Source organism: Grus americana, chromosome 4, assembly GCF_028858705.1.
Source record: "Grus americana isolate bGruAme1 chromosome 4, bGruAme1.mat, whole genome shotgun sequence".
Taxonomy (NCBI): Eukaryota; Metazoa; Chordata; class Aves; order Gruiformes; family Gruidae; genus Grus; species Grus americana.
The window spans coordinates 29,506,268-29,533,376 of NC_072855.1; the positions used below are offsets into that span (position 1 = coordinate 29,506,268).

The 27,109-nt window shown below is 37.8% G+C and overlaps 1 protein-coding gene across 2 annotated transcripts in view; it reads right to left on the bottom strand.

Moving 5' to 3' along the window:
- Positions 1-433: 433 nt before the first annotated feature.
- USP46 (ubiquitin specific peptidase 46) overlaps positions 434-27,109 on the bottom strand; it is a 35,046-nt gene continuing 8,370 nt past the window's right edge. For both annotated transcript variants that reach the window (XM_054824294.1, XM_054824295.1), the window contains 8 exons: positions 21,968-22,048; positions 20,942-21,155; positions 18,514-18,743; positions 14,982-15,058; positions 9,327-9,410; positions 8,813-9,010; positions 7,934-8,012; positions 434-6,934 (listed from right to left, as the gene is read on the bottom strand). In XM_054824294.1, the coding sequence (XP_054680269.1) occupies positions 6,833-6,934; positions 7,934-8,012; positions 8,813-9,010; positions 9,327-9,410; positions 14,982-15,058; positions 18,514-18,743; positions 20,942-21,155; positions 21,968-22,048 (1,065 nt within the window). In that variant the 3' untranslated portion in view covers positions 434-6,832. The remainder of the gene's footprint in view (positions 6,935-7,933; positions 8,013-8,812; positions 9,011-9,326; positions 9,411-14,981; positions 15,059-18,513; positions 18,744-20,941; positions 21,156-21,967; positions 22,049-27,109) is intronic.

A 27,109-nucleotide genomic window follows, 5' to 3' on the forward strand; every position in this document is an offset into this window, starting at 1 on the left:
AGTAACATTGGCAAGGTCAATGATGTGCTTCAGCTAGGTACAGTCACACAATTGTACGTATATTCCACCAAGACTACTCATGAACTGCATGCAAAATTTTTTCCCTTAAGACACTTCAGAGACAGTTTGCCCAGGTGGCGAAATATTCTCTGAAGTCACTTAAAATGCAATGACTTCATTAAGTGAAATAAAAAAGCAAGCGTCGGCAGTCTTGCCATCTGTAAGAACACAGACACCCAACATACAGAAGCATGTCATGTACCAACCAACATCAATGTTCAGCCTTAGTCTGGCTCCAGGTGAATTCAAAGCAAGCTGAATGGAAGCAAGATCAGCTAGGGAGTTTATTTCATGTAAAATATAAACATGTTAACAGGAGAAAATACTGTTTTCTTATGTTACAACCTTAATAACCAACATGAGATTTATCTTACAGTTCTGCCGGTAGTGCAGGGTTTAATTACATGTACATGATTAAAAAGAGCAGATAGTCAACTGTACACATACACCGTGTATTGTACGCTTTACTAGAAATTCAGTATTTTTATGTGTCCCCAGTTACGTGTCTAATGATTCTACTACCTCTTACTCCATTTAAAAAACTAGCACAAAATATTTAAGTAGTTTTACTATGATTGCATCATTTTGACAAGGTAAAGAGGGATTGTATATTTACAAACAGATATACACATTCAAAGCCTCCGAAAAAACAGCCCTTTCCATATTTCTTCCTCTTCTCTTTCTTCTTCCCCCTACCCTATGCTCATATTCATAAAGCATATGGTGACTTTACCCCTAAAGAGTCATGGATAAGTTATGGAGCTTGTGTTAGGTCTTCTTTAACAAAAGCTGCTGAATCTACAAAATTGTCTCCAGGAAAAGCACCTGAACCTGTAACATGGCTGCCCCGATGTTGCCATTAGAATGAGAGTTGAGAGCGGACTAGGAAACAATTCAGTGCGCGAAAACAATCTGTCTTGGGACATTTGCAAATATGAACACCATTGCAAGTACAAAGCTGATGTTTAAGCTCAGCCTCTTTAAGGAACGTATTCCTATTAATGAGGGTTTGGGGAGTGGGGAGAGAAGGGTTGCAAATATTCATTAATTATCTACTGCAGCGAGCAAGATGTTTTTGTGAACGGCAAGGTGTCTTCACAAAGGGTTTGCTCCTGCTCCTTTGAAGCCCCTAGGAGAAGGGTTAGATTTATCTAGAGGATGGAGCACCAACTTCAGCTGGGTACAAGCTGAGGGCTAGGAAGCTGCATGCCAGTCCAGCTCCTCCTACAGAAGGGCACAGCACTGTACCAGCTACAAGAAAGAAAATTAACTCTACCTCAGCCAAAACCAGGACACAGACCTACCGTGCTATCACAGGGAAGTCACTTACTCTTCAATATTCTTACATATAGTGAAGCTGTCACCTGCAACAGCCTTCATCAGAAGCATTAGGCTGTTAAATTGACCACTGTGAATGGCGCACACAAGTTATTCTACATTGTGCAATAGTCCCAGTCTTAACAACCAAATAAAGCAGAATTATTAAAGAATTATAGCAACTCTGAGATCAGGAATAAGGGGAGTTATGTGCAGTTTCATATTAAATCATTCAGGCAAAGCCAGCAAGCAAACCTCCTAGGGGGTAAAGAATCATTAGCATGTAAAAAGGTGTGGGCTTGGCCCAGAGGGTCCCATCAGGTGGGCACATACCTCCTGATAGGTGTTACTTGACTTTGTATGCAAAAGGAGTGTGGTAATTCTTGTGGACAGGTTCAAGCAATCTCCTTGAAGTCATGCATGTTAACTGGAAAGAAATTAAAAAGGTGTCTATCGAGGCTTCCCAAGGGCTATTTAAATATTAAGTGCCATGTTAAATTGAAAAGAAACACCTCAGCAACAGAAATGATGCAACAGGAAAAAGCCCTGGTTTTTTCATTGATCAAAGAGAATACGATGTCTAAAAAACTAAGAATAACCTTTGTGTTAAAACCACAGAAAATCAGTGACTTTCTGACATGGATACCACAGGTGCTGGCCTCTAAGAAACAGCCAGTGCCTTTGATATAGATGGTGTGGGTTTTTTTACACCAGCACTTATCCTACCTCATTATCTCTTCCCTTTATAGGAGCCCAAGTGGAGAGAAGAAAGATGCAAAAAGATTGCTCTCCTTGCTATCACTCACACAAGGGCCAGGAATAAATGGAGCTCTTAAGATTATTCATACTTGAGACTGTACAGAGCACAGATAAAACGGCAAAGAGTGCAATACCTGTATCATCAGCTGATTGACAGCTAGCTCTGTGTTTAGTAAAAGAGAATTCTCCAGTGAGAAATGGAGTTTTTCTAAGTTACAGTCATTGATGACTGTAATACTCTAATCAGTTATTCTCAGATGGGTTAGCAGGTAGAGCGCAAAAAAGGCTGTGAAATATGCACAGTGAGAGTAACTTGTCAGGTACATACTGCTATGTGTAGCAGACACGTAGTAAACACTGTATCCTTGTTATGCATGAACAAATATGTATGAACAGATTTGGGCTTCCCAAATTTACAACCCAGCTAGGACTACAAGCCTAAAAATGGAAATTGGGTTGTAACTAGAGACGTTGGATCACAAGCAAACAGCTGCAAAAGCAAAAAGACAAAGGCAAAATGTTAAGCTGATTGGAATTTTACAAGATTGACATTGTTGCTTAAAGTGCTTGGGTTGATTACATTTTAAAAAATCTAAGTACATAAAAATTAAACCAGAAAACTAATAATATTAAGTACATAAGTTATTATACAAATACAATATCAGACCAACAAAAGTGAAATAAATTAAAACAAACACTGATAAAAGCTACTAGCAAAGAACAGGTACACAGCCAAAACTTCTTAAAATTTCTAGTACACGTTCAGCTGTAAGATACTGCTCACACTTGTCAGCCACAAGCAGCAAAAAAAAGAGATGAAACAAGAGGGGTCTGCTGCTGAGAGGCATCAAATCTCTGGCAGCTGCAAGCTGTCGGCTCAGGTCCCAAGTACATGATGCTGTAACAGATGGGTGAATGAAATGTAATGTCTGAAGATAAAAGACAGGTTGTGGCAGTGCTTTAGGACGCACCACATAATGTGAATTTCAGTTTCAGCTTAGTTCTTTAATATCTTTATTAAATCTAATGCAAAGGAAACACCTACTGCTTTATTTTCTTTACTCCAACTGCTAAAGGAACAAGACTTTTAAGGTGTAATCTACTGCTCTGAGGTAACTGTAAATTATTAAAATAAAATTGACAGCAGTAATTTTGGGACTTAATTTCAACAAGGTGTTCTGCTTCACTGGTATGGTTTCCCCATCACTCCCCTCTTCTGCCTCCCTCTGCTGTGGCCCAAAAATAGAAATTACATAAAATCCTGACAGCCTGTTCTATGAAACATAAAAGTTGAGGTCTGAGCTCATCCTCTAAGATAACTGATTCATCAGCACTGCAGTGCTTCATTGGGTTCAGTGGAAAAACAGCACAGGACAAAAATGTTCTTTTTTCTAAGTAAGAGCATAGTAATAAGATTGGACAACATATCTCAGCAACAGCGTGTGAAACAACTAGAAAACTTCAGATGTCTTTAGACCTAATATACTCAGAACCCGACACCATAAAAACAGTCACTTTAGGGAAGCACAGAATACTATTAGACATCTGTGCTACAATTTTGTTTTCTAGCTGCTGGCTGAAAAGCTTTTATTGTCCTAGATATTTTTCCATTCTTTCATAAGGGACTGGAAATCTATACATAAGCATAAGAGAAAAAGGATTATGTTTTATTTAATCAACTAAAATACTTTACATCATACGATTGTTCCTGTGAGGATCCCAATCCTGCAAAACCCATGCAAATGTGCTTAATTTGACATAGAAGTTCTGCTGCCTAGACTGGCACTATTCATACCGCCGTGATGGACAGCTTTTGCTGGACTGAAGTCAAGACATTCAGCACACTGTAGACTGGATATAATTTACAGAATTGTGACTGCAATTTTTTTTTTGTTAATCAAAAGAAAATTCTCCCTAGTTTAGCTGGTGTTAGCATAAAGTGAGTATCCCACAACTTTTCAGAGTGGTCACCAGACCAGTGATGTTAGACTGGTGTGATACCAGTGCTGTGATCTCTTCATGGGCTAGCATGAATTTAAAATGTTTTTTCATACTTTATGAAAAGGCTTATTCTAGTAATTTTACTCTCAATAACGTACTGCAATTATCAGTATGTTCTACAACCTAGAGCTGTCTTGCAGTTGGAGAAAACCAGAGATTATTATTCTGTACTTTAGCACTTAAATATTAATTCATATTATTAACATTTAAAAAAAATCAATTTTCAGATAAGTCAATTGAAATACGGAAAACATTTCCTGAAATTGAATTGATTTAAAAAATATTTTAATGAAAAATTACTTTTCATATAAAAATGAACGCTAAACATTCAAATGATACCTGAAGAATATCTTTTTTGTTGCTTGTTTTAAAATGGAAGAATGCCCTAGTAATGCTCAGCAGCAAACTGTGAAGTATAGACCTGTGGACCAGCACTGGTTAATGCTGGTCTAGAAAGTGCCTTCATTCACGATGAGGAAACCGTACCCATTTTAAAAGGCAAGTGATTATTACATTTTTATATGGAAATTCTGAATGCTTATAAATAAATCCATTAAGGAGGGATTTGCAGGTTTCAGTGGAAAAGCTCCTAGGCCTCAGTGAGAGTTGAAGTCTCCTGTAAGATATCTTCTGTGTTAGAGACAGAACATTTCATTTTAACATAAATAAAAGAACTAGAGCTGCATCCCAATTATGCTTATCTAGAGCCTGCACACCAGCCTTCATTCATGTGAGTGATCTCTCTGGACCACTCCTATTATTCATCTAAGTACTCTAAGGTTACATTCCATGTCTGTTCTCTTGTATCGGTATAACAACATGATAAATCACAAATAATGTTAGATGAAAAGTCCACTTCTGTTTCTTATTCTGTATAAAGTGCAACATTTCCTTAGTTTACAAAATGGCCATTGATAAATCCAGCTGAACTTCAATTGATGTGACAGTAGAAGCTAGTACTTCATTTTCACCATCATGTAACAAAAGATATTTCACATTCACAGTAGATCACAATAAAAAACAGTTATTCTCCTTCCTACAGAAGACCAAAATATAAGATTTAGCTGCACTTCAAAAGCCATTTCTTGAAATAGAGTGTTGACCACAAAGTGGAAGGCAGGCTTCTTAAAAGAATGATCAAAAGCAACATTATCTAATAAATACTTAACAAGAGTGAATGAAATATAACAGGTAGAAATAAGTTTTGTGAGATGAGTATATCCTTATAAATACTAGAACCAACTGTCAGTCCCCCTGAAGATGACACGACTGTTTTTGCTGTTGACTCCATTGGAATAGGAATTTGGCTACTGAAGTTCAAGAATTGTATAATGGAGTGAAAGTGTCAACCCAAGCATGGTAGCTACCCAGCGTTACCACTGCCTCAACCTGCTATCCATCCCTTCTCTTACGCTATTGATACTTTCTTCTACATTCATTCTTTGCCAAATTCCAGTATATGAGTTCAGCAATTTTATTAGCCAGGGCATGACTAGTGCCAGCCAAATTCACCCAGTAAAATCACAAACTAACTAAGCCTTTTGATGTTTTAAAAATAAGACACTCCAGAGCCCTATCTGTTTCTGGGGTCATCCAAATGCTATCAATCATGGCCAAAATGTTAGAGATGATATGTACGCGACAGTGTGTGTAAACTAATGGTTGTTATGTATTACGTTATGTTGCTAAGAAATGGACTCTGTCTTGAGAAATGAAAATGGGACCTACAGCTATTCAGAAAATTGCGGGATCAAGCTGTGTCTTATGTATTGTACAACCAACACTTATTTCAATGGACTGTGTAATTTCAGTCCTGATGGATATGTTATACGTGAGCAGTGTTGCAATCTCTGCAAACTCAATTAAGTAAACAACCTATGATATCATTTTAACAGAAAGATAAGCTCAATCTCTATAAATGTAATTTATCTCTGTGTCATATGTGTCATCTCACTCCCTTTATTCCAGTGCTCTGCAAGTTCTGAAATCTCACCTCATCTGTACTATCTCATGATAAACAAAGTAACTGGACATACAGAATTACTTAGTTCCACTGTAATTTAAATCCCTCTCTGTGAATTTTAGGCCTGAGGTTATGCACTGAAAGTTTTTTTAACAACCCAAAGCTTAAATGATTTTGGAAGAATATCTTTTTTTGCAGCAGAGAGTAACATGTAAAAAAAAATCCCCTATACAAACACAATTCTAATCATCACGAAACAGATTTTTTTTTTCCCCTACACTTAAAATGGGTAAGTATAGGTCAGGATGTTTTTAAAGGAATGCTTTGTAAATCAACATACCCCAAAGCTATTTAGAAAGTTTTAAACAATTTTGTCCTAAATGCAATGAACACTTCCATATAAAATACTACTCTAGCTGGATTGGGTTTAACAGTTGACATCCAAATCTTATTATCTGCAAATGTTAGTCCATATAAATTCCACTAAAATCTGACTGCAATTAACTCTTCAATCAGACTTAAAAACTACAAACAACCCCCCCTCCCCAAAACAAAGTTCTGCATGTCAAAAATGGACGGTTATAGCCAATATCACATAGACCATTTAATAGGAGACAGAGTGTATCGTTGTTCAACCATACAAGATGTGGTCTGTGTAAAAGTCAGTTAAGGGGGGCCATCACCTTCTTTTGTGCGCAGCATCGTTGTGTGCAATTGTCACAGTTTGCAAAGTCACTCTCTTGACTGATAGAATAAAATATAGCCAGACTCTGAATTTTTTGATATATCAGAGGTCAGACCATAGAATTCTTCAATAGCTTGAGCATCTATTTTCTGCAAAGTAAATAAAAAATTTTAATGTGCTGTTAGGTAAAAGAAATACCAAACATGCATGAAATGATAGTATAAACGCAAAAGACAAATTCAGCTATTTTTTTCAGGGTAGCAATTAGCAAATTCTGTTTGCAATTTAAGCAGTGAAAGGGTAATGTTCAGGGACTATAAGCCCTACCAGTCTCACTCATGGAAGTCAACAGGAATGTTTGTCACAGTGAACGTAACTGAATTAAGCTTTTTCCAGTAACAGACAGACTCCTTGGAATGCATTAGTGAACACTTAAAACACGTAAATGTGACCATGTGACCCCAGCTTCTGAGATTTCCAGAAACCCTCTTCAAGACATGCCCTGTCCAATGTCCCAGTGCTTACTTTCCTCCATTGGATTTACTCCCGGGAAATCCAACTCAAGACCTCAGCTTTGCCAAGGTACTACAATGACATGAAGGGTTTGCTTAGGAATGAATTGCAGAGTGCTTGGACAGAATCTGTAATAGCTGTGGGTCAGATCCTGCTCTAATTTACATTCAGACAAACCCAGATTGACTACAGAATCCAGACTTTCTTGTAACTTCCCAATTGTTCCAAAATCAAAATTCTACAGCAATGTTAGCTTTACTCAGTCCAATTTTGCCAGTGATATCGCTAAGGATTGCAACATAGTTCCTGGGTATTTTAAGTTTTAATGAATTAAATTGATTTTATTAGATATAGAAAACAGTCCAAATTAAACCCTTGAAGTCTGATATTAAAAACGTTTATGTTGCTCTGAAATAAAACAACCTCCTCCAACACTGACAGAGTAAGAACTACAGGATTAATAATTTTGTTTGCAATCTTACTTCCTAACAGAGTTGAGCTAAATGTCACATTACAACCAAACTGTGGCTTTGCAGACTAGTAATCTATACCCAGATCTGGATCAGAATTTTAACCCCAAATACAGAAGAGAACATAAACACAAAAGTTATGCTCATGACCCTCAGCATACTGACCTCTACAATGTCGTCATCAAACAAGAGCCAAAATCCATGACTTTTCACAATTGTAATATAATGCCCCCGATTCGGTCCACTAGAAAGCAAAACAAACCCACAACCCCAAAATATTAGAAGCTACTATTAAGTCCATTTTGATAAGTCACATTTCTACATACAAGCAGACTGAATTATAACTGTTATGAAGAACATAGTAAACCCATCCCTGGTGGTACAGTAGACATTTATTCCTTTCACCTTTTTACTCATTTGGTGCAAAGACTTCATCAACAGAAAGCCAAATGTGTTGTTTTCATCTGTGCCACGGCCATTTGCAAATTAACCTATAAATTGCTCATGGCAGGCATCGACTACTGAAAATATTTAAAAAACATTATGAACTAAATTTAAGGGGGAAAATTGTTTGGTATCAACTGTGAATACTTAGTTACATACAGTCTTTGAGAAGAGAGAGAACAAGTTGTATTCCTAGAGCCCCAAGAATTTTTCTGTTTCATATTTGACAATATGCCATATGTGAGAAGTTTTATTAAAGCTAGCATTTTCACTACCTTGACAGACGATCAAGGTGATCTGTTGTGGGGCCTACGTGCTAGCAGCATCTGGCCCTCACAGAGTCCTGGCTCCCAAGCTCTCTAAGCGGGCTGATGAGGAAGGAGACAGCTCCATTAATTTAAGCCAATCTTGTGACATTCGGAGGCCCGAGAAATTATTTTTTAAAGAAGGACCGATTTACTAAGAAGGAGGGTGGCTAAGAGGTTCAGGCCAAGACACAGGCAAGTTGGTGCAGCAGCAGAGTTTATGTCCTCCCTCCCACTCTACCCACATTTTGTCAGGCATGCCTCTGCCCTTGGCAAATACATGAAAGTATCTTACCTTCCACAGTGAACAACAACAGCTACCAAATCGTACATCCGATCTAAGTTGACAGCATCGCCAGATGTGTTGAAGAGACGTAACTCCAGAGGAAATACTACACGGTAAGATAGCTTAGTATACCTGTGCAATTGCTCCATATACTTGAATCTCTTGAGGTGTAAGGCAAGAATCATTGGCAGTTTTTTTACTCTCATCCTGTGAAACCATTAAAGTGCATATGATAAAGACCTGACCAGTTCAAAGTCATTCTGTCTTTCCTTAATGAGTAAACGTTTGCATTATCAAAGCACTTTGTAAGTAACAGTAGTCAACTAGCAGTAGCTTCTAGACTAAGACACATGTAATAGCTTTGAGTATGTCTGTAGGTTCTCTGACTCACAAAAAGAATGCAGGTGGGGTGTAAGGCTTCTAGTTATCTAAACACAATAAATATCAAGGAGAAGGTTTGTCAAAGCCCACGGTGACATAGCGTGACATGGTGACATGGTGAAATAGTATGCTCTTCACTTACCTTTTCTGTGCCTCTTGTTTACTGCAGCAAGTTTCACAGTAGTATTTCTGTTCACTACATAATGTCTCTGTGTTACTGAAGTCTCTGTAAATAAATACAATTATCAGTTCTTAAATGATCTTAACATTTTTGCCCCACTTGGGCTGATGAACTGGAACCCTAAAAAGACACACAGAATGAAATCCTCTTTCCACTGAGTTCAGTTTTCTAAAACATCTAAAGCAACTGTACTGGGGTTTGCAAAGGTTTCTGGCTGCTATAATAGCCCTGTATTAGGAGCTGAGGCCCTCCATATACCACAGGTGGAAGGTCAGGTATCTCAAAATGGGATTTATATCCTGGTCTCTTACATGTCAAGGGGCTGCTGAGACTTGAGTGTAGTCGCTCAATGCATCCAGTCCCTTTTTAAATTATTTGCAGAACGGAACAGCTTCAAGTGCACTTCTGTCATCCCCAAATAGCTCACATTTTATGGTTTTCTTCTATAAGATAAGCTTGAATCCTCTTTCACGGGAAAAATAAATTGAACTCAGTTTTCTGCATCCTCTAACCTCTTGAACTGTCACCCAGAAGTTACTTGATTATACCTTCTTGTTGTGTAAAAAAGAAAAATGTCCGCTAGTATAGAAGATTTTGTAAATCCTGATCAAGTAAATACACTTGGAAATGTTTCCGGATTGAGCTTTTGAAGTGAGAGAGGCAGAGGAAGGCTGGTTTTATAGTGTGTCTCAGTTCACAGAAAAGATTTGTCAGAAGGCACAGAGCTGAGATACTTTGGAGCAGAATTTTAGGTACCTAAAAAAAACCCATTTAACTGTAGAAAAAATGACAGTAATTTTTTGTCACCTTTAGTGTTACACTGCAGCCGAGCAGGTGTTTCAAGAACTGTAAAGGCAGACATAAGCACCTATCTCCCACTTTAAGCACACAGGTCTTCTTGTGACTTTGGGCCTTAAATAGATATATCTGAAGTACAGAAGTGTCCTGTTGATTGCACCTACATTGTACCTAACAGACTTCTGAACTCCAGACAAATTCAGACCCAATAAACTCCATTCTACCATTGCAGTTCACATGCACAGAGGCTGAAGCCACACTGGCTGCAAGTTCAGCCTGCTCTCACAGTAGGAGCACCAGAATAATCTTACAAAGGCAAAGGGAGGATTCTGGATGATTATTTCTTCCTGGCATTATCACCACAGGGGTAGACAGGAGAGCTGAAGACTATAGAGATTGCCAAGGCATAGGTATTAGAAGTTATTTACATTGACTACATAAAAGGGAAGGACTTTCCATTTTCAAGCTTTAAGTTCTTTAAAGTTGACAGAGCATGACAGAGAGGCACTTCATATGACTGAATAATATTGATTCTAACTGAGAATGCTTTTACTAGGCTTTTTTCTTTATATGGTCTTAAACAATTTGATCAGAAAAGTGCCGAAATTTAGGACAAAATACAACTCTTGAAAGATAAATTGCAACAAAACTTCGATCGTAAGTAAAATTTTGTTATCTAAAAGAAAAATAAAGTATGATCACTGGAAAGGATTTGCTTCAGTGGTAAACATTTATCTTGAATATCTGATTTCACACTTGAATTTAAAGACAAAATTAAATGAATTCAGCCAATTCCTCTGAAAAACATGGTAACCTTTCAGGGTTAAGAAGTGAAGAAATGAAACTTTTAGAAAAGATTAGAGATGGCTTGTATGTGTGGGGAACATAATGCTGCAAGATTCAGTAGAATGTGCTTGTGTAAGTTTTAGGTCTTCTGTTCAGGAAAGAGTCTGATGTTTATTTTCAAAGCCTAAAGTCGCAATTAACAAAACCACCAAAAACCACCAAAAACAACAAACCAAAAACTTGTGGAATTTATGCGTTTCCTTCCTACCTCAAAGTGAAGCAATGGAAATAATATTTTTCTAACATAAACAAACATGTACAGGTGCTAGAAAATTGATAGATACTGGTTTTTTCTATGCCAAGCCTCCCATGAATATGAACTAAACTCAAAGAGTTTCTGAATTCCTTTTAAAATGTATTAATTATTCTGAAACCAATAATATCTAACATTTCAAATGATAAGTTGACTACTATGGGAATTACATGTATGAAAGCCAGAGAAATTGCAAATACTTGATAAGCTGATGGACATTCCCTTACATGTCACTTGGCATTTGTTCTTTTGTTTCTTTGTCTTCTACTTCCACGTGACAGGCTGGTACCGTGTTCTACCAAAGAAGGTGAGGCAGTCATGGAATTTAGAGGCACTACTAATTCACTTATTCAGCACATATTAGTTCCTTTTTCTGTACCAGGAACAAAACTAGTGGCATATTTATAAGCAATAACTCTTTTCTTGTGGGAAGAGAGGTATGCAGGTGAGAATTAGATGCTTTTGCTGCCCCTTACAACTGCAACTTCAGTAGGTGTTTCATCAATTGAGAATTTTCAGTGTGGTACTTCTGATAGATGTTGAACAGTTAAAAACAACAGATCATTGACTGGAGTTCATGCAAAGTCTGCATGCAGGCAGACTATAGGCCTATAGGCTTGAGGAACTTTTCTCTATACCTACAGAGCTTGTTTCAAGATATTTCTAACTCTTTCCTATTCCATTAGCAGGCCAATCTGCATTCTATTTATATGGTATTTTAACAGGAGAAAGGAATTTTTAAATACACCTGCTCAAGATATACTAATTTATCATTTACCTCCTGTGCTTCCACAGTCCATCTCTCTACAGCGTGAAAGATGCTTTCTATTGCTTATATACACAAATAATACAGATTTTCTGTTTTAAGAGATGAGAGAATTCTTAGTGGAATAAAAAAAGCACAGGCAGACTAGTTAAAAGTCAGGATCAAATGCACTGGTAAACTTTGCAACCCCTAGTGGAAATAAAAATAATGGATATTTGTTATTAGACTTCTATTGCTTCAGGCCCTATTGTCTACCCTGTGGACTTAGACTATGCCAGAGGCTTGTATTCTTTGGACCTCTTATGTACACAAGGACCTTTTCAATCTGAAAAGCTACAGAAATAACTAAAATGAACATTCATCTGTAGTGGCAAAAAAATCATTCTACTTAAATGTTATCTTGCATAGTTTTTCTTTAATTTACCTTTTCAATGTAGTAGCACTTAAAGCTGTAAACACACAGCAAAGCAGTTGTTTAAAAAAAGGAAACAGCAAAGTTTCCAGAAAGAGTAATAACTTGGCCATTCCTATTAACAGAAACCACAAAAGCACTTATACTTCATTTAGTAATGCATAATACCATGGAGCAAAGAGAGGAAATCCATATTCTAACTGAATATGTTTTCTAAACAGAGATAGACATGCTGCTAGTGTAAAAGATGATCAGAATAGATGATAGGTGATGACTCTCTTCCTGTTTAATGTGTAAACAGCAACCTGCACCTCCCACCCCAAGAAAAGAAAAAACTGGGATTTTGCTTCCCTTTATTTCCAACAGGAACAATGGGTGGCCTTCGAAATGCATGACATGCTGTTGGAATAAAGGCACATACTATATACTGGGATGTATAAACAAACTTTTAGGACATCCATTCTTCTCTGGATTGTGTAGATCTCCGCTGGAATACTGTGCCTAGTTTTAGGTAACTGCACTTCAAGAAAGATAAAGTTCAAGAGAGGTTCAATTGGAGAGAAGGCTGAAGAGTAATGAACATGAGCAGAGATCTACAGAAGATAGACTGTGAAGGAAAGGTTGAATGACCCTAGGCTGTTTACCTTAGAAAGTGATGGCATTCTTCCTGTATGTAAAAGATTGCTGCTAAGAGGAAGGGGAGCAACCTCTGGTTTATGTCCACAATACACAGGGCAAATAGAAATGGGCTTAAACTGAAATAAGGAAGATCCATGTTACACAGCAGGAAAAACTTGTTAGTAGTAAGAACAGGAAGGACTGGGATAGCCAATCGAGCTACTACTGCTAAAAGATCTTTTGGAACAGGTTGGACAAGCATTCTGTCTGAGGTGGAGACAGGGGCTAACCTCTTGGGGTCCCTCTCAACTCCACCATTCACCTCTTGGTTGCAATAGTGAAGTTCCTCGTAAGCTACAGCCACTGGCTGTTCAGTAGTAGAAATGCTATTGATAATTTTACTGAAGTACTCAGTTCTTTTGCATAAAACAATCTTTCCAAACAAAACATTTCCATGAAGCTTAACAACTAAGAAATTAAATAAGAAATTGGAGAAAGCTGAAGGACAGATGGCAACTTTATGTACAGCAGCAGTTTCGAACAAGTTCACCAGAGTAAGCTCTAAGAAAAAGTCAGTGCTCAATCTCCAGTAACTGTATATCATAGAACCAAATAACAAGTCAGGTTAGAAAGGATCTCAGAAGATGCACACTTAGCCTCCTTGCATGTCAGCACGATTTCAAATTGACTTTGAACACCATAGGAAAAAGGTAAAGTAATGCTGACAAAACCAAGTTCAACGTAGTGGCTATAGTGAAGAACTTAAAAGTGTGCAAACAAAAGCCTGTAGTACCAGTACTGATTCAATTATTGGTGACCATGAGCAGACAAAGAGACAATGGGAAAAAAGAGAAAATAATGTACTCCTTTCCAAAGCTGCTCTTCAGTTTGCTCACCTTTTAAAATGAGGTTACTTACTGCCATGTGGACTACTTGAGGGCTAAGAACTGCTACAGTATCCTACAGAAGACTGAACCGAAGTTGAGAAGGAAAAATCTTACTGGATCTAGCACTTTAAGGTGCAACAAAAGTTACTTAGTACAGTTGTGGTATGCACAGAGAAATCACTGCTTTCTGACTCAGGAAATGGTTAGTACCTCATATGCCTTCTCTTGTTGTAACTCAGCTTGGGGTGAGATGCCAGGCAACCCTTCCAAGGCATTCCAGAAAAACTACTAAATACGATTTCAAACTTGGTAGCAATTTTGGAGCCCAAAAGAGTAATTTGACCAATTGATAATCGTTACCTTAGAGCAGCAACATATTGTCTTAAATCTAGGTATCAGTTTATTGTAACAATGCCAAAACTCTGGATATTTTAAATCTCTCAGAATAGTCATCCGTGCAAGTCTAAAAATTATTTTGATCTCTGAAGTATTTGTTTAATACTTAAGAGTGTACTAGGAGCAGAACTGAAACTTAGAATAAAAGACCTGTCCCCATAATTTTCGGATGAAACACAGAATAAGAAACTTTTATGGCAGAAAAGTAGACTTTTGAAATCTTCTGCCCTCTGGGGACTCTAGCACTCATTTTGCAAAGCATACACTTAACTTTTAATATGCACATAAGTCCTAATCAACAAAGCACTTGAGTAGAAGCTTAAAGATAAGCACACTTAAATCCCTTTGAAGCCAATTATTATTCTGCAGCAATTCTTCCAGATGACGAGGCAATCAATTACTTTCCCCAAGAGATGATTTTTTTTCTCTTTCAAACACTTATATTGAAAGAGAAAGCGAGTAAAACAAAATATATGAATGTATATTTTGTCATTAGAGGAAACATTCGGTTTACTGTCTTTTTCTTCTGCTTAGGGAAATCTCAAAACCCAGTGTTATTCTACTTCTCTTTTCTGTACCTACTAGACTTGGAAAATTTAGCAAAGTCAGAACTGTCTCCCAAAGAGATGCATTCATTTACCTTAGACAGTGTGTAATTGATGTGTTCTGCTCCACATCAACAGAAAGGTCAAGAAAATCTTCATCTTTGCTACTAACCTGTTGCAAAAAATGTACACGTGAAACAGAGACTTAGTAAAACGCCATACATCTAAGTGCTGTCTATATCTATGTGCAGATGCTAAAGATAGAGCAATTTCTGCAGAAGAAATTACACAAAACCCCGCCATTCCAACGTTTTTAATTTTTTTTCTAGTTCAGCGTGACTATATTTATTAGTAACTCTACCAATCCAGCTTTCACATATTTAACTTCTGTCTGTTCCACTTATCCAAGCCCACCAACCATGGGCCAGTGACTGCAGTCTACTGTTCATTAGAGGGACCATCACCCCCTATGTTAGCTGTCACTAGTGCATTACATATGTTCCCTTGTTATGCAACACAGCCTAGTTTCTTATTTTACTGGAATTTTATTTACCCTTTGTATAATATAGTACACTATATAATCACAGTTTATGTCCTATGTAATTATTTCCACTATTAAGGATGCCATGAAGATATTTACCAAATAAGCATCTGTCAAGAAATGTCATATTTAACCATGTTATGTTTTCTCTCCAGTGGGCATTCAAAAGGCTGGCTTTATATTTCTAGTTGATACAGCTGCATTTCCCCACTAAGTATTGTTCCTGGTCAATAATTTTGATTAAAAAATTAAAAGACTAAAGGTAAAAATGTCAAAGTGATAATATTTTGCAAAATCGTTTTGATTTTGCCAATGTTTTTTTAGATGGAACAAGAGGAAAAAAATGCGAAGAGTTTTTATTTTAAAAAAGTAACCTCAAACATTTTTAGACTGACAGATCTTGATTTTTGCTTTGAAAATGATTTTTCACTTAGAGTGTTTAATCTTGAAGATGAAGTAATGTAAAAAATAAATAAATCACCCAACGGATAATTGTTGTAATACTTCAGCTGAGTCAAAAAGACTGCAGAATTACTGCACATAAGTTTAGTCATATTCATAACAACCAATTCTGTTTATAAAATGCTGCATGAAGACTCCGTATTTTGCCTCCTATCACTGCATTTCCTTAGAATAACTAAATCATATGATAGGATAGTGAAGTTTAAATCAAGAACTTCAGTGAGGGGTTAAATCCATTGTTCTGACACAAGTTCCTCATGCTCAGATTTCTGCAATTCTGTGGTTGTAAGAGTTATATGCTACTTTCAGCTCATCTTTGTGCTATGTCAGGGATCCTATAAACATGGTGAATGCAGCCCATATCAGTCCTGAATCCAGAGGAACCTTTAGTAGGATGAGTTTTGATATTATCAAAGATATACAGAGGCAAAACGCGCACTCAATTAAAATGAAAAGAAGTTCGTCAAACAAAAATCCTCCCTGAGCTATGATTCGACCCACAGGGGACAGGAAACCACAAAACTGGCAGCAATCAACTGCAGTATAAACATACAGCTAGAATTCAAAAGATAGAGCAACAAAGCTTTAGAGAACATTGTGTCTCTACAGCTGGAACTAGAGTTCTGTCAGACACACTGCATATCAAAAGAGGTTAAATACTTGGAAAAGTTTTTGGCAAGTATAGTGTTTCATCTGAACACCACAAAGAAGCTAGGAATTTTGATATTGATTTCAGCACATCAAATATTTACTGAAAGGGGAAGATGAGTTAGTTGGAGCTAGAATAACACAGACCAAAACTAAAGGTTGTTGGAAAACCAGATTCAAACTGCACTCTTTGTAAGTGAGAATAAGAACTGCTGGTATCTGAATTATTCTTCACATACTGCATATGAATATTTCAGCAAAGGAACATCTTTTAATCCATTCTACTATTCCCCAAAGATTTCAAGATACAATAATACAAGAAAAACAAACTGGAAAAGTATCCTGAGTAGCAGATAGTATTTCTGCATTCATAGGAAGCTACAGAGAAGCCTTCCTACAGTAGCAATACCTAGCGTGGATTTTTCCATAAAGCTTGGTCACTTTGAATTACAAATAGGGTAATGTGCAGTTTTTCTGTTACCCAAGGACATGCCTGACGTCAGTACAGTTTGTCTGAGTAAACACTGGATATTAATTTAGAATTAGGCCACAACCATTTAAAAAAGCTTGTCAGTTAAAAAAAAAATTCTACCCTTTCACTTATCTTAACTTGCCAGCATTACTTGGCTTTTTATAATTGAAATCGATTAAAGAATTAATTTTCAATATCTCTCTCACGTTTTCACTCATACAAGTTTGCTCCAAACTCAGTCCAACCTCTTTTTTTTATGTTGACTATCACTGTATCTCTTTTCCTACCCCTCTCTGACCCAAATCCCTGGAGAAGTCATGTTTTCTTGGAGTATAGAGCTATTCTTTATGATTAGAAATACCAGAATATGTTCTTTTGCACATCTGGTAGGACCTGGGTAGCATTTATCTCACCTAACTTCAGCTGTCTAAAGTTAGCTATTTAACCTCAGCTTGCTGTCTGAAGATACCTTCTCTGGGCAGCTTCTCCCATCTTAATGCAGATAATCTAAAGTTGCAATTTCTTTAGAGGAAGTACTTGGTAGCAGTACTGGCCTGAGTTAAAAACACATTATTCTTAGGGCAGATCAGTTTGCTGGCCCAGTTCACAGCATTGCTGCACCAAAAATTGCAACAGCTCAGTAACGCTATGGAGCCAGGACAAGCTGTATGGAGCAGAACAATGCTAAAAACTGTCTGTTTCATGAAACAGCCTGGAGACAGATGGAGAGAGCTTCCTGCAGGAGCTCCTTTGCAATCTCCATCATCTACAGAAGGAGCTGAAAAAACTAGTTTATCCTTGACACCTACCTTTTACAAAGCAAAGGTTAGGTGAGGTTAATTCCAACCTTTTTGGAAAGTCACTGTTCTCCCCAAAACAGTTTTTTTTCCTGTCTGTGTGTTACTCTTTCACATAGCAACCTCACAGAGAGAAACTGGGGATTTTTATTATTTCTTTTCCCTTTAAGTAAGAGCATGTGATTGACAACCACAGAAATCAATAGCAGACTTGCAATCAGGTTTCCTAACTGAAACTAATTTTTACTCATACTTCAAACGTGAGACTTCAAACTGATGGCATCCTCTAGAAAGTATTAGGGAGATAAAAGAAAACACACGGTTTGTTAATAACAAACCCTCTGTATGCCAGTCACATTCTTAGGATTGAATTAACACAAATTCATCTTAACACTTCACTTATTCATGGAATAATGATGTGAATATCTTGCCTCAAAGATACAGTAATAAGGAAGGGTATCGATTAACTAGCAAGGATTTTATCTGTAGAGATATGTATTAGGACAGCAAAACTTGGCATAGGTTAGCCAAGTAATGCTTAGAAAAATAAATTTTTAGAAAAGAATATACTCACTTCAGGAAGTAAAGTCTACAGGAATATCCACAATTCTCAGATGTCTGAAAAGATTCATATATTTATATATATAAAATGTATCTATCTATTAATGGGCAACAATCAAAAAAAAAAAATCTATCCCAATGCTTACGGTTTCACAGTTCAAACATCTAGTTTCGTTAGTCAGTGTTCCCTGAAAAATCTCATGCACCCAGGTGAGTTCTTGTTTATTGTTCTCTTCAGCTTCATTCATGTTGCCATTTTTCAGCTTCCCATTTTGCTTTTCCTGTTTCTTCTCCTCCTGCAAAATGTCTGCGATGGTGTTGAGCAGGTAATTTAAAAACTCATGTGCATCCTGCTGCATGTAGTTGTCAAAGAGATCTGTGAAGAAGAGAGTCGAGATTTCTAAATCTGAGTATATCCTTTCCTTCAAGAAAGCAAACTAAATTCATTATTTCTTTCCAAACGGCCCTTGCTTAGCAAACTATTTAGAATCATGCCAAAGAAGAGCAGTTTTGCAGTCATGCTGGCTTCAGTGAAGCCACTTTGGGGGAAGGCTTCATCTCACTTAACTTTAGCTGTCTGAAAGGTTACGCTCTTTGGAGTTTGTTGTGTAGGCTCCCACTACAGTCAGTGAAGAAAGCAAGAGGGTGACTCATCCTAAATTAATTCCTTAGACTTGATACCTAATTTTGAGCAGCACTGACTCCCACCCATATATTCCAAATCCCTCAGACACTTAGGAACATCACAGAGTTTGGACAGGAAGACACACAGCTGGGGAAACTGAAGACATCGGATGCTGACACATATGTATTGTGTCTAGCCGGAGTGGAGTCACCTTTCCTCATAGCAGCCCATACAGTGCTGTGCTTTGTACGGGTGGCTAGAACTGTGTTGGTAGCACACCAATGCTTTGGCTATTGCTGAGCAGTGCTCATAGAGCATCAAGGCTGTCTCTCCAACCCTGCCCTCTGCCCTCCACCAAAGGCTGGTAGGCTGGGGGTGGGCAAGAGGTTGGGAGGGGACATAGCTGGGACAGCTGACATGTTCAGCAATAAAAGCTAAGAGAAAGGGGGGGGGGGCACCTTCATTATTAGGACGTTTGTCTTCTGAAGCAACTCCTACGCATACCAAGGCCCTGCTTCCCAGGAAGCGGCTGGAAATTGCCTGCTCATAGGAGGTAGAGCATAAATCTCCTTTGGTTTTGCTCTGCTTCCACATGCAGCCTTTGCTTTTTATTTTTATTAAACTGCCTTTATCTCAATGCATAATTTTTTTTCACCTTATTTTCTCACCCTGTCCTGCTGAGGAGGGGAGTGAGAGACAGGCTTGGTGGGCATCTGACAGCCAGCCAAGGTTAACCCACCACAAACAGTAATAACAACACCACCTCACAAAGCTCATTTTTCACACACAAGTCTGATGAGCAGAGACTTGTCCTCTTCAATAAGAAATGCTTGCAGGGGGAGGGGAGAATATCTCAGTGGTGATTTAGTACAGACTTCTCCAGTGAAGGCTTAATTTGCCCACCATGTTGAAGAAAAAAGAATCTATGTTCCCAAGAAATGTGTATTTTTATCCCCCTGCTCCTGAAAAAGCTCACGTGGATTTCCTCAGAAAATATTGTACAGATTCTTTGGCTTTGCAGTGTCTAGCCTGGACACATAAGCAGGTTAATACACACCAAGTCTGGCCTTAATTTTAAAAAGCTGAAAACATAAGATTCAGTCCCTAAAAGTGATCCCCAACAGTGTGGGGGCATTTATCTCTAGATGACTCAGAGCTAACTTTCAAACGCCTGCTCGGGAATGAACAGTCTCCCCATTTATATGCTGTCACCAGGAAGCAATTTCTTCCAGGTGTTTGACTCGTACTTTGTCTCTTCATTCAAAGCTCCCCTGTTTCTAAGCATACCACCCACACTGATATGAATCCAGGCCAAAATGGAGCTGTGTGGCAGGCTTCCTTATTTCAAGATGTTCCTCTTATCCCTTAGACAGAACTACTACAAGGTCAGGCATATGCTGTTGCCAACCTAATGCTCAAAAAGGGCCTGATGCTTCACAAAGTAAGACTGTGCCCACCACTTCTAAGAACAAGAGCAGCAGTGAACGTGCAGTCAACTGAACACCCCCATATACATGCAGTTACCTGTCTTCCAGGGTGTTTGGGACTAGTGGTGCCTGTAGCACTCCTAGGTCACACGGTTTCTATACTGCCAACTGCCCTCAAGGTTTCTCTCTGCCACACTCCACAAAAAATAATTAAAAAATTACAGCAGAGCGTCATCCTACTGCCAGCCCTTGCTCACGGTACAGTGCGATCTGTCCCACCATGCTGTGAAAACAACACTAATTCATGTACCTCTGGGAACTTATGAAACCTGGTATGGTTATTTCAAGCATAATATCATGTACACAGATACTAAAATATTAATATCTAAACCCCAAAAAGTACTACAAGCAATTTACAAATTTAACCTAAACACCTGCTTATATGACCACATTGCCAAATATTTATTTATACTTTCCTGATCAATGTATGAACGTCTAAGAGGATTCCAGTTGTACACTTACCATTCTCTTTTCGTAACCTTGATATGAACTTCTTTGGTGGAATAACTCCAACTTTCTTCTTCTGAGTAGCAATACTGTGGAAAAGATCTGCCAGGCAAGTCAAGAGATTTTCCTTCTTTTTCTGTTGGGCCTTGTATGATAATACATTTTCCCGAAATGGCCGGCAAAAATACAATGCCTGCAGCACGGAGTTACAGTAGCAGGTGTTCCCAAACTGCCATGTAAAATTAAAAACAGTCTTAATCCCTGTGCATCACAATAAATCTAGTTGCTTCATTCGACTTCTGGCTTCTGTGGCCCTGTCACATACCAGCCATTTTGCCATGCAGCTGCTGTAGGAATGTATTTCCACACCCACCCCTAACACTTCTCAGAAAAAAAAACTATGGTGTTCTAAATTAACTAGGATACAAAGTGAAAGTTTCCACTTGGAAGAGATGTATTTATTGTAGTGAATCTCATTAAGCTTTTTTCCATATATTAATATACTCTTGCTGGGCTCTATCTTACTGCTCAGTAGCAGAATGACTAATGTTTTTAATGAAAAGAATTACTATATCTATTTTATTTATATGGGAATAAACAAGTGATTAAACACCCTTCTCACTCCTTCTCTCCTTAGTCAGATAAAAAAGCTCCTCCCAAGAGAGTCCTCGATGCAGACTGCTGTACCTAAGCTTGTGCATACTTCCATCACTTCCTCCCTCACGTTTCATAGTTAAAATTTTAACTTTATTGAAGTGTAAGCTCTAATCCCTGGAAACATTCATAGAACAGTAAACTCTTTTCTCTGGGGGCGTATGAAGCTATCTTCAAACATCTGATACAGTTTTGCAACCCACTTTGCCTAAAACTGGAACATGAGCAGCACTTTTTCAAAAAAAAAAAAAAAAAAAAAAAAAAGACAATCCTACCTTAGAACAGGATTGGGGAGGGGGGGGCGGGGAAAGAAAGAAGAAACCAAAGTTCAAGTAACACCAAAGCCATAGTTCTGTATATGGTTTGCCTACTGAAAATAGTACTTACATTGACCAATCCAAAGTAGTGTTCATTGATTGGAAACTGCTCTGGGCCAATGTCTTTTTCCAGAGCAGAGGCATTGGTGCCCTATAAAAAAAGGGAGAAGAAATTATTTAGAATATTAAGATTCTAAAATAAAGTTATGGACAGCATCAAGATAGAAACTCATTTTTCCATTCAGCCAAACTAACTCTGTCTTACTAATAGGCAGTCACATGAGCCAATAAAAATATTTGGAGTTCTAGATAGTGGAGCTGGCCTGACCTGGGATACTCCAGCAATGTCTGATTAGATGTGCACAGGTCACAACCACAGTGGTTCTCCCCACACCCACCTCCCCCTTATTTTTTACTGTGTATGTGAACAGCTGGATCCCATTACCCTCCTGCCTCATAAAGATACTTGTTAAGCTTAAGCAAAACCCTTAAAGTTATCTTGGATAAACCAGTTCCTAGATGTAAGGCAGGTCGTCTAAGCATTATCAAAACTCCTCTGAGTCCCTTCTAATTTGTCAGCAGCCTTTGACAATACTTGGGCTCCAGACTGGCACCCAGTTCTAGTAACAACATCACAAACATTAAAAGCAAGTGTAATCTGCCACTTTGCCCTATCTAACACCAAATGGTGCATAAGCCCTGTAACAAGCACTGTTACATCTCTTAGTCACTGCCTCGGTGTGGCAAGTTATGTTCAGCTGTATCTTCACTCCAACAGCAAAGGGGCTTTCGCAACGACTGGTCTGGGAAGTACAGCCACTAATTTTGTATGTTACCTGTAGTTTTGCTATATTAAAATGCCTGGTTTTAAACAATCTTGGATTACCGAGCAAGCAAGCTAGATTGCTGCCAAAGCAAATGTCATCACTCCTGTCCGCTCTATGAGCGTACAGATCCCTGTCGGACCTCACAAAAAATGCTGTACTTGGACAAGTATTCCCTACATACATTTTATTCAAGACCGATCAGTTAGCCAATTTTTAACCTACATGATAATTGCTTTAATGACATAATACTTTATTTCCTCACTGAGCATGCTCTGCAGTGCGAAGCATTAATATGCCTTAGAATTTCCATCACACAAGAACAGCACAAGTTGGCTGACTTTCATAAAATCATGTAAAATGCCCCTGCAAACATGCCAACATGTAAAATTCAGAAAATCTGAAAATCTCTGAAATTTCCTGTGTTCCTGAGGCTTGTCCGATACAACATTTGCTCAGAGACTTCATCAGCTAAAATTTTCAAAGTTTCTGGCAAACAAATTCAATAATTCTAGTGTCCCTTCCCCATCTTCTCCCCAAAGTCTGATTAGTGTTTCCTTACATCGCCACTGCTTGCTGTATTAGATTATTATTTCATATCAACTCATCAAAAGAAGATGATTTTAGTCAACAGAATCAGTGGTGTGAAACTCAGCACAGGTGCTCTTTGAGAATTTGCAAGCCTTGAAAGTAAAACAGTCCCTTCAAGTTGGCAGCTTCCAGAAAAGCTCCAAAGATTTTGTATTTCACAAGCCCTTATCAAATCTCTTTCCAGTCTCTCCCTTTCTCTCATATATACGTAGCTTATTGCTCAGATCAAGTGTATGTGATTTCCCAGATATTCCCTTTGAGACTGAAGTACTTTACCCGCACAAGGGTCCATGCAAAGCTTAAGGGATACGTTATATGTCCTCACCAAGCACTGCTAAACCTCAGTGAGAAAACTGGAAAAAGGAATGATCTATACAAAGCAATCACTGGCTACCTTTCAACGGAGATGACAGTGTGATAATTATGTAAGTTCCACATGAAGATTAGTTGCTATGCTTGGAAAGTCAGCCTTGCCAAAGATGCACAGATTCAGCAAAGCACCTGACTTCCTGAGAGGGAGGAAACTGATAGACATTTGCCTATCTGATATTAACAGTGAAGCAAGCAGCCACTGCTACCCTCAGAACCTTGTCTGACAAAGAAAAACATGACCACAGAAGATTAATGCAGCTTCTGAAGAAAACCATCTTCATATTAATACTCATTGTACAGCATTCAGATCAAAGCAAAAGTTTTCTTCGATTACACTTCTAGCATTCAAATCAAGTTCCCTAACATAAGAATGAAATGGGTGTTTTTCCAGTATTGCAGGAAGTATCTTCCACACTGAAAAAAATTCTTCCTCTAGAATTCATGGAAAATAATATCTCTAAAAAGTAACCTCCTACTCTTTCATAACTACAGGTTAGTGTATGCTCCTAGACAAGTAGAATGCACATGCTCTGCTAACTAGTTGGTCCTACATTACTCATTTGCCTTTCCTCCAGGGCCAGGGTTTCTTATTTCAGAGGATGCCAGATGGTTTGACAAATTCTTTCTAGCATTTAAATTGTCTTGTAAATATTGTGAGAAAAAGCAAGAATCAGGATTTACCAAACAAAATTATCACTGAAAACCAAACAAATACATGATGTGCACTAACCGATCTTCATATAAAAATTATACATTGCTTGGAAATTTCCAAAGTACATGCTGCTGAAACAACATATGCTTAGTAGGAGCTCGTCATAGAGCTTTACCTCTCCAAAACCAGGCCTTGGCTGTTACAAATATAAAATGAAGCGCTATGTGCCGGTTTCCCAATAAAACAGAGAGGCTAAATTCAGTCTTTGGGTAAGCTGACATAACTCCCATGGATTTCATTAGGAGTTGTGCCTTCTTATATCAAGAGCAGTTTCAGTCTGACCTATTTTAAGGTCTCCAAAAAGACACTTCTAAATTCGTAGAAAAAGAAGAGTAGGAAAACAGGTAAGAAGCACAGAGACCTAATACTTCAAAGCAGGATGTATTTCTTACATGGAGAAAAAAAATGTAGACACACTATTTAGTAAACTCAAACCACGCCACACTGCATATATATTACATGTTTTGCATAGGAAATCTCCTCAAGAAGCAGTTCACATGATGGCAGAAGAAATGATTGGAAATTTTTCCAGCCAAAGTATAAACCTGGCTTGGGTGTACAGTTTCTGGTTAACTGGAAAAAATATGTTATTAGACATGTGTTAAAGATGATTCAGAACACAGTTTAAATCAACCATATCAAATATAAAAAACATGTTAGCCTATTGAGCAAATCAACCATGACTATTTAACATGGTTTTAAGCATGGCTGTGCTTCTTCCCACTCCCAGCAAATCATTTCGGTCACTTCTGCAGTGAAAACCTTCTCACACATTTTTAATGCAATCCATTATCTATGGTCTTATAAACAGTCCTGTACTTCAGCTATGAGAAATCACAGCTGAATCTACTGTGCTTTCATAAAAACCAGCAAGAATATCAGTGCAGCCACAGAGCCTGAAATGAGGAGAGACCACATAAGTCAGTGAACTGGGATCTGGGACTATTAAATAAATTCATATCAGGGTATGGAGACAATAAAGGAGACTGGCTCCTTCTTAAAAGAATACACTAATAAAGGAAATGCAACAAAGTGACCGTGGTGGCCAGACCTTATGAGAATGAGAACTAGGTCAACATGGAAACTCCTACTATGTATTCTGTGGTGCTGGTGAACCTTGATTTCTCTGAAGTTTTACCACTTAATTCAGCAATCAGCATTCACCACTTAATTCAACAATCAGTATTCAGCTCTTATAAAATGGCATACAGTTGGAGACATAGCTGAGCATGGGTCAGTTCAGGCTAAGCCAAGATTTCTACCACAGCATTGCTCCAAAAACATTCTGTCCATATGACCTATATTTTTTTCTCTTGTTATTTTGCTCTAGGCCTTCCAATGGGTAAGACTGCCAGTTTTCTTTTAAGCTGAAATTTCTGATAATGTTGCTAAGAGTTTAATTTGTGCTTTGCATCACATGAAACAGATTAAGTAAAAAACTCTCCTGTTCCTTTGCACTTCAGCATGTAAACAAAATGACAGTGCAGGGGAAAAAAAAAAGACATCAGATCAGTAAATCACATGTAGCAAAATAATCTAAATACAATTATTCTATGGAGGATAAGAAATGAAATAGAGCTAATATGAAAGATACTGCAAATAGAAGACAGCAAATCAAACTAGAGTTGCTAGTGTGATAGAGCTATAAAAAAATGGCACTAACTTTCTAGAAATATGCATGTGCTTAACTTAAAGTAAATGAGTGGAGTGAAGAAATTAGGATCTAAGTCACCTATGGAAAACCTACTAAATAAGTATTACCAGATAAACAGAAACAGTATGAATAAGCATCAAACAACAAAATACAAAGTAAGAAATAACAATAAATATCTCATTCACAAGAAAATCTAAAAAATATAAGAAAAAACCCATGTAAAATTTGAATCGTGGAAACAGAAATTTAACAAATATATAAAGGACAAGAGATCAGTGAAGGAAGATGGCTGGTCCATGACGAAGGGGTTCAGATCATATACAGCTGTGAACTAGATTTTTTTTCTTAGTATTCAGGGAAAGTGAGAGCAAAGTGCTAGAAATAGAGTTGTTTCCTGAAGGGAGAAACTGAAAATTTAAGACAAACTAAGGGTGACGTCTGGGCTGGTAGAAGAGAAATTAGAATAAAAATAGAAATGGCTTCAGGGCCAGGCAGCCTGAGTTTCAGGATTTTGGAAGGCACAGCATATGGGAGGGAAGGGAAAAAGAAGATTAAGAAAGATGTGGAAGGCCTCCTGGCCAACAAATGTCAGTGATGGATAACTCAAAAGAGAGAAAGCAACTGTAAATAAAATCCAAACTTAGCTCCCAGAAGCAACACAAAGAAAACGAGAGTAAGAAAAGAGCAAGCAGTATCATGCCATGCAGTATATACGCAACTGCTTTCAGCAGATATATCAACTGTCCTTGGTGTTGGACTTTGACCATCCTCAGGGACAACCTCAACTTTCAGAGAGGTATGGTGAGTAATTGGAATAGCTGAATGAGCCTTATTCCAAAGCCATAGATCTTAAATGTCAAACCTGAAATATTTCTATAATTTTTAAAGTGTAAGTCACACAAGATGGTTGAATTTAATCAGATTAGCTTTTTTTCCTTTCTGCAAAGAAATGTTGTATTGTTCCTCCAGCAGAGGTATTTTGGGTCTTTGTTGCCACAAGATAAAAGAGGAAAGAGCTGATGCTATGAAAAACATAGGGGATCACAGTAAACAGTAAAA